The 8,604-nt window shown below is 52.8% G+C and overlaps 1 protein-coding gene across 3 annotated transcripts in view; it reads left to right on the top strand.

Moving 5' to 3' along the window:
• Positions 1-8,377, top strand: part of adcyap1r1b (adenylate cyclase activating polypeptide 1b (pituitary) receptor type I) — a 13,883-nt gene extending 5,506 nt beyond the window's left edge. The window contains exons 2-14 of one of the 3 annotated variants that reach the window (XM_029827570.1): positions 379-488; positions 1,146-1,248; positions 1,561-1,674; positions 2,938-3,041; positions 3,114-3,211; positions 3,285-3,414; positions 3,498-3,651; positions 3,721-3,781; positions 5,742-5,811; positions 6,760-6,851; positions 6,927-7,056; positions 7,518-7,559; positions 7,893-8,377. In XM_029827570.1, coding sequence (XP_029683430.1) covers positions 441-488; positions 1,146-1,248; positions 1,561-1,674; positions 2,938-3,041; positions 3,114-3,211; positions 3,285-3,414; positions 3,498-3,651; positions 3,721-3,781; positions 5,742-5,811; positions 6,760-6,851; positions 6,927-7,056; positions 7,518-7,559; positions 7,893-8,081 — 1,335 coding nt within the window. In that variant the 5' untranslated portion in view covers positions 379-440 and the 3' untranslated portion in view covers positions 8,082-8,377. 3 annotated transcript variants of the gene reach the window in all.
• Positions 8,378-8,604: the final 227 nt, after the last annotated feature.

Here is an 8,604-nt window from a genome sequence, read left to right as displayed (position 1 = left end):
TGGCCGTTGCTCCTGGCAACCAAAGGCAGGAGGCGGGGGGAGGGGCCTGCTGCTGGCAGCGATACGGCGCAGCAGAGATGCTGGACTCTCCCAGCGGGACCAGAACTCTTGGCTTCACCCGTGTGAACGTTTCGGGCCCGCAGACTCCGGGTAGAACCACCAGGCCACAGAACTGGAATTTGATTACATTCAGAAAAAAGATGGCACAAAAACTCGATATTGAGTTATTGACCTGCCGTTATAGCGATGGCGAAGGCTGCAGCCTGGCACCCGGGGGGACGTCCAGGCGGGTGTGAGCCCCGACCCCCCCAGACACAAGAGCCCCTCAACACGCCACCAGTGCACATTTAAAGGCTCCTCCGTGTCCGTGTGTTTCAGATCCTCAGGTGAACTCCCATCAGCTGCGTCCATCTGTCCGTCTGGTTCCTGAGAATTCCAGGATGTCTGCTGCCACCGTGCTGGTGCTCCTCCTCCTGGTCGCCCCCCCGGTAAGCTGCTCTCAATGTCTTCAGTCCGGCAGCGTGGGTGCGAGAGGGCAAACGCAACAGTAGGAGGTGAATACATTCATCAAGTCTTCGTGCACCTGAGGCTGCGGCGCCTCACTTCCTGCTCAGCAGAAGCGCATCAATTATGGATCCGCTGGTGTGAAGCAGGATTGTTGGGTGAAGATGCTGCGTCATCATTTATTCAACGTTAGCGTTAGCGTTAGCGTCGGTCCTGTTGCCGTCTCCTCTGTCCTGCTGGTAAATGTCAGGTGTGGGAACAGCGGAGAGGAAAAACCTGGACCGGCGGCTCTGATGGCGATGGTGCTCTCCAGAACATCTGGACTCGCCCTGCCACAGTCAAACCCAACAATGTGATAAACAGATCAAAGGGACGCAAAGACGTTCCATCATTCCAAACATGCTGCGGCGCTCCTGTGTCAGCAGACTCCTGGAGACACTGTTGCTCTCTGTGAACCCCCCCGAGGGTTGGTGATGTCACCTCCTCCGTCCCAGCCAGAATCTCCTCCGGCTGTGATCAATATTAGTCACTGAATAGCTCTTAAAGATGCACCAGCATTAAAGGAATAACTGAGGTCATCCACACTCATCCAAACGCTCTCATTTATCGATATAAACATCGTTCCTCTGTTGATTGTTCAGGTTTGGAACCAGCAGGTTCCCAAGAACTGCGTCATCAAGATGGAGCAGGAGAAATGTATGGAAATGATCACGTCGGACGACCTCGGCAACGACCTGGACTTTGGTAGGGTTTCGTTTTTGTCGCGTTTGTAGCCTTTAGCGTCTCATGCTAACAGCTGCTGTGGGTATTTAAAATTGAAACCCGGTAACACATGTTGGCTACGATGATTTATGGCCTCCATCGGACCAGCAGGAGAAGATCTGCTGAACCGAAAGAGCTGATACTTGATGATGACGATGATAATAACGATTCTTGAAATGTATCTGTCGCCACCCACTGGAGTCTCGTGGAAACAGTGGAATGATCTGCTGGGACGGTGCTGAGTTCAGGTTCAGGTGGGGGGGGCTGCTCCTCACTGCTCCTCTGTGTCTGCAGGATGTCCGTGGATGTGGGACAACCTGACCTGTTGGCATCCAGCTCAGATCGGCGAGGTGGTCGTCGTAAACTGCCCTGAACTCTTCACTAAGTTCATGAGTGAGGACGACTACGGTCAGTGATGGGGGTGTCCGGGGGCTGTCATGTGCAGCTGTATCAATATGTGGTAAAATGAAGTATTATAAAACATGAATGAATCCAATTTATTAAAATAGTAATGTGTTTATCAGGGCTCAAAAGTATTCCGGCTCTCTGTCTCCCTCCATTGGCCATCTGCAGAATTGCAGCCATGATTTGATCAGGAAGCTGGTTTTCTTTATAATTATTCTGAATAATTTATATATATTCCAGATTATCATGAGACAGCAGCTGATCACAGTTCCGGTTATTCCAGGAAACGTTTGAGGGTTCCTGCTAATCCAGGACGTCTCCTCCGGTCTGGTGCCGATTTGATTTCTTCTGTTCTGGTTTAATTTAAGAACAAATAATTGTGAGGGAGAGGAAAAGATATCGGATTCTTTAATTCAAAACCCTCAAAACAGCAGAAAAAGACGATCGGTGGAAGATGATGAGGAGAAAACAAAGGATAAGTGAATAAAACGGCTGATTCATTTGAACTATTGTGGAACCTGGAGGGAATCAATCAATCAATCAGTCGATCAATCAATCAATCAATCAATCAATCAATCAATCAATCAATCAGTCGATCAATCAATCAGTCGATCAATCAGTCAATCAGTCGATCAATCAGTCGATCAATCAGTCGATCAATCAGTCAATCAGTCGATCAATCAATCAATCAGTCGATCAATCAATCAGTCGATAAATCAATCAATCAGTCGATCAATCAATCAGTCGATAAATCAATCAATCAGTCGATCAATCAATCATCCACCTACCCATCCACCCATCCATCCACCCATCCATCCATCCATCCATCCATCCATCCAACATCCATCCATCCACCCATCCATCCATCCACCCATCCATCCATCCACCCACCCATCCACCCATCCATCCATCCATCCACCCACCCACCCACCCATCCACCCATCCATCCATCCACCCATCCACCCATCCACCCATCCACCCACCCACCCACCCATCCACCCATCCACCCACCCATCCACCCATCCATCCATCCACCCATCCACCCATCCACTCATCCACCCACCCATCCACCCACCCACCCACCCATCCACCCATCCACCCACCCACCCATCCACCCACCCATCCATTCACCCACCCACCCACCCACCCATCCACTCATCCACCCATCCATCCACCCACCCACCCATCCACCCACCCAGCAGGTTCTGACCCCCAGACCCACGTGTGCCTCATGTTCTCTGTGCTTGTCCCGTGTTGTGCCCACAGAGTTGGGGACCGTGAGCCGTAACTGCACCGAGTACGGCTGGTCGGAGACCTTCCCTTATTATGTCGATGCCTGCGTGCAGGACGAAGGCAACGGCAGCCATGTGGTCAGTGCCCCCCGGAGGCGCCCCCCCCTTCCAGAGGTGACCGCTGCTACACTTGTTGCTTGTGTCTTCCAGGGCATGTACTACGTGTCGGTGAAGGCTCTGTACACGGTGGGCTACAGCACCTCTCTGGTCTCCCTCACCATAGCCATGGTCATCCTGTGCAGGTTCAGGTAAGATGGCCTCTCCACTGGACCCGTTCCTGGGGAACCGGGCATCCTGCTAATGGTCATCTGATCTGTGCAGGAAGCTGCACTGCACCCGCAACTTCATCCACATGAACCTGTTTGTGTCGTTCATGTTGAGGGCCATCTCGGTGTTCATCAAGGACAGCGTGCTGTACGCGGAGGACAACGAGCACTGCTTCATACATACGGTGAGTCCACAGGCTCCGCCCACAGAGGTGTCTGGGCAGCCCCTCCATGCCCCCCCTGATGTGGCCTGTGTTTGCACCTGCAGCTGGAGTGTCGGGCCGTCATGATTTTCTTCCATTACTGCGTTCTGTCTAATTACTTCTGGCTCTTCATCGAGGGTCTGTACCTCTTCACTTTACTGGTGGAGACCTTTTTCCCTGAGAAAAGATACTTCTACTGGTACATCATCATCGGCTGGGGTGAGACCATGTGACCACGCCGCCTCATCAAACCTTCTTGCTAATGTGCTGACGTTTGTGCTCTGACAGGAACTCCGACGCTGTGTGTGACCATCTGGGCGGTGCTGAGGCTTCACTTTGATGATGTCGGGTAGGTGAAGACCACGGACGCCTCTGGAGGCCTTTCTATAACCCAGGCCCATCATCCCCGGGGACCACCTGACCCAAACCCCGCCCTTCACCATGACAACCATCCCTAACCAATCAAAAATGAACAATACACCAGTGAAACGATGCGCGGCTCCTTCACTTTGATTTCCTTAATATTTTATGCACATTGATAAACTATAATAACCCCCTTCACCCGATTGATCAATGAAGTTTATCTTTCAACATAAATGAGAATTGTTTCGTGAGGAGAGGTGAAAGCATTTCCTGATGGTTAGGGTTAGGGTTAGGGTTAGAGCAGGGGTGAGGGTTAGGCCAGGGGTTAGGGTTAGACCAGGGGTGAGGGTTAGACCAGGGGTTAGGGTTAGACCAGGGGTGAGGGTTAGACCAGGGGTTAGGGTTAGACCAGGGGTGAGGGTTAGACCAGGGGTTAGGGTTAGACCAGGGGTGAGGGTTAGACCAGGGGTTAGGGTTAGACCAGGGGTTAGGGTTAGACCAGGGGTGAGGGTTAGACCAGGGGTTAGGGTTAGACCAGGGGTGAGGGTTAGACCAGGGGTTAGGGTTAGAGCAGGGGTGAGGGTTAGGCCAGGGGTTAGGGTTAGACCAGGGGTGAGGGTTAGACCAGGGGTTAGGGTTAGACCAGGGGTTAGGGTTAGACCAGGGGTGAGGGTTAGACCAGGGGTTAGGGTTAGACCAGGGGTGAGGGTTAGACCAGGGGTTAGGGTTAGAGCAGGGGTGAGGGTTAGGCCAGGGGTTAGGGTTAGACCAGGGGTGAGGGTTAGACCAGGGGTTAGGGTTAGACCAGGGGTTAGGGTTAGGCCAGGGGTGAGGGTTAGACCAGGGGTTAGGGTTAGGCCAGGGGTTAGGGTTAGACCAGGGGTGAGGGTTAGACCAGGGTTTAGGGTTAGACCAGGGGTTAGGGTTAGACCAGGGGTGAGGGTTAGACCAGGGTTTAGGGTTAGACCAGGGGTTAGGGTTAGACCAGAGGTTAGGGTTAGGCCAGGGGTTAGGGTTAGGCCAGGGTTTAGGGTTAGGGTTAGACCAGGGGTTAGGGTTAGGCCAGGGGTTAGGGTTAGACCAGGGGTGAGGGTTAGACCAGGGGTTAGGGTTAGGCCAGGGGTTAGGGTTAGGGATAGACCAGGGGTTAGGGTTAGGGATAGACCAGGGGTTAGGGTTAGACCAGGGGTTAGGGTTAGGCCAGGGGTTAGGGTTAGGCCAGGGGTTAGGGTTAGACCAGGGGTGAGGGTTAGACCAGGGTTTAGGGTTAGGGTTAGACCAGGGGTTAGGGTTAGGCCAGGGGTTAGGGTTAGACCAGGGGTGAGGGTTAGACCAGGGGTTAGGGTTAGGCCAGGGGTTAGGGTTAGACCAGGGGTTAGGGTTAGACCAGGGTTTAGGGTTAGGGTTAGACCAGGGGTTAGGGTTAGGCCAGGGGTTAGGGTTAGACCAGGGTTTAGGGTTAGGGTTAGACCAGGGGTTAGGGTTAGGCCAGGGGTTAGGGTTAGACCAGGGGTGAGGGTTAGACCAGGGGTTAGGGTTAGGCCAGGGGTGAGGGTTAGGGATAGACCAGGGGTTAGGGTTAGGGATAGACCAGGGGTTAGGGTTAGGCCAGGGGTTAGGGTTAGGCCAGGGGTTAGGGTTAGACCAGGGGTTAGGGTTAGACCAGGGGTTAGGGTTAGACCAGGGGTTAGGGATAGACCAGGGGTTAGGGTTAGACCAGGGGTTAGGGTTAGACCAGGGGTGAGGGTTAGACCAGGGGTTAGGGATAGACCAGGGGTTAGGGTTAGACCAGGGGTTAGGGTTAGGCCAGGGGTTAGGGTTAGACCAGGGCTGGACAGAAGAGGGAGATCCAGAAGAAAGGTTGTCTTATCTGAGAGGACAGAAGTCCCTGGAGGACTGGATCCAGCACCCGACAGTCAGATGGTTCTTCTTCTTTTTTGATGCAGATGTTGGGACCTGAACGACAGTGCTCCCATCTGGTGGGTGATTAAGGGACCTGTGCTGGCCTCCATTATGGTGAGACAAGTGATCCGTGTGTGTCCCATCAGTGATCCGTGTGTGTGTCCCATCAGTGATCCGTGTGTGTCCCATCAGTGATCCGTGTGTGTCCCATCAGTGATCCGTGTGTATCCCATCAGTGATCCGTGTGTGTGTCCCATCAGTGATCCGTGTGTGTGTCCCATCAGTGATCCGTGTGTGTGTCCCATCAGTGATCTGTGTGTGTCCCATCAGTGATCCGTGTGTGTCCCATCAGTGATCCGTGTGTGTGTCCCATCAGTGATCCGTGTGTGTCCCATCAGTGATCCGTGTGTGTTCCATCAGTGATCCGTGTGTGTGTCCCATCAGTGATCCGTGTGTGTGTCCCATCAGTGATCCGTGTGTGTGTCCCATCAGTGATCCGTGTGTGTCCCATCAGTGATCCGTGTGTGTCCCATCAGTGATCCGTGTGTGTCCCATCAGTGATCCGTGTGTGTGTCCCATCAGTGATCCGTGTGTGTCCCATCAGTGATCCGTGTGTGTCCCATCAGTGATCCGTGTGTGTGTCCCATCAGTGATCCGTGTGTGTCCCATCAGTGATCCGTGTGTGTCCCATCAGTGATCCGTGTGTGTGTCCATCAGTGATGGTGTGTGTCCCATCAGTGATCCGTGTGTGTGTCCCATCAGTGATCCGTGTGTGTGTCCCATCAGTGATCCGTGTGTGTCCCATCAGTGATCTGTGTGTGTTCCATCAGTGATCCGTGTGTGTGTCCCATCAGTGATCCGTGTGTGTCCCATCAGTGATCTGTGTGTGTCCCATCAGTGATCCGTGTGTGTCCCATCAGTGATCCGTGTGTGTGTCCCATCAGTGATCCGTGTGTGTCCCATCAGTGATCCGTGTGTGTGTCCCATCAGTGATCCGTGTGTGTCCCATCAGTGATCCGTGTGTGTGTCAGGTTTATTTGATCCTTACCTTCCTTTCTGCAGATCAACTTTGTGCTCTTCGTCGGCATCATCATCATCCTTGTACAGAAGCTTCAGTCACCCGACATCGGTGGAAACGAGTCCAGTATTTACCTGTGAGTGACTCTGGGCAGCAGGGACCCTAACCCAGGACAGATCCTGATCACGCTGATCCCTGCCTGTGATTCCAGGAGGCTTGCTCGATCCACGCTGCTGCTGATCCCTCTGTTCGGGATCCACTACACGGTCTTTGCCTTCTCCCCCGAGAACGTGAGTAAGAGGGAGCGTCTGGTGTTTGAACTCGGGCTCGGATCCTTCCAGGTGAGCAGAACCTCCAGGTCTCCATTCACCCCAAACGTCCCAACAGAACCGCTCTGACTCCTCACAGAGAAAGTCCGTCTGATACTTTGTCAAAATAACGCTTGAACTTTGGACACACGAGTCTGCTGCTCTTATCTTTAGCTTTGAAGCTCAGCTGGGTGGACTCACTAACCCTGACCCTGACCCTAACCCTAACCCCTAACCCCTGACCCTAACCTTCTAACCCTGACCCTAACCTTCTAACCCTGACCCTAACCTTCTAACCCTGACCCTAACCTTCTAAGCCTGACCCCTAACCTTCTAACCCCTGACCCTAACCCTGACCCTGACCCTAACCTTCTAAGCCTGACCCCTAACCTTCTAACCTCTGACCCTGACCCTAACCCTAACCCAAAACCAGCAGCGCAGCTTCTTGCACGTGTGTGCGTTTGTCTCACGGTTGCCTCTTCTGGTGTCTTCAGGGCTTCGTGGTCGCCGTCCTTTACTGCTTCTTGAACGGAGAGGTAAGTCTCCTTAAGTGGTAGCTCAGCTCGTGTACACTGAATATATAATATTAATATAATATTCAAACACACACCTCAGAATGTTGCACGTGAGGGGAGGTTGAGGATGTGAAATGTGATCCGACCACAGGGGGGCGCTCTTTCCCTCTTTGACTCAGATGGCCTCGTGTGATTGGTCCACACACACGAGTGTAAAACATCCTTCCTTTGAGAAGAGGAGCAGAATGTTTTAGATTCTGTTTTAAAGTGTTTGTAGTGAAGCGATTTATAGGAGGGGAGGAGTCTTTCCAGCGAGGTCCATTAATAATGACCTTGTGAAGTTTATCCCTCAAGGTGCAATCGGAGATCAAGAGGAAATGGCGCAGCTGGACGGTGAACAGGTACTTTGCTGTGGACATGAAGCATCGCCATCCTTCGCTGGCGAGCAGTGGCGTGAACGGGGGGACGCAGCTGTCCATCCTCAGCAAGAGCAGCTCGCAGATCCGCATGTCCAGCCTGCAGGCGGAGACCCCGGCCTCCTGAAGGCCGCCGACATCCCCATGACCCACCTGTTCCATAACCCCTATCCCAACCCGTACCCGGACGAGACCGGCTCAGAGACCCAGCTCAACTCCAGCCACCCGGAACAGCCTTTGGTCTGACCCGCTTCAGCCCAGAAACTGGGAACCCGTCCCAGCATGACACACCTGACACAGGCTCGCACATTAATCACACATACACACACACACACACACACACACACACACACACAGAGACACACAGATACACACACAGACACACAAACACACACAGACACACACAGAGAGACACAGATACACACACAGACACACAAACACACACACAAACACACACACACAGACACAGACAGACACACACACACATACAGACACACACACACACACACACACAGAGACACACAGATACACACACAGACACAGAGACACACACACACACACACACACACACAGACAGACACACACACACACACACACTCAGATAAAGAAGGCTGAAGGTTAACCCTGCAGAAACTGAGGCAGTTTAAAAG

Source organism: Takifugu rubripes, chromosome 20, assembly GCF_901000725.2.
Source record: "Takifugu rubripes chromosome 20, fTakRub1.2, whole genome shotgun sequence".
Taxonomy (NCBI): Eukaryota; Metazoa; Chordata; class Actinopteri; order Tetraodontiformes; family Tetraodontidae; genus Takifugu; species Takifugu rubripes.
The sequence above is the reverse complement of the archived record's forward strand: the minus strand, read 5'-3'. Positions and strand labels throughout refer to the sequence as shown.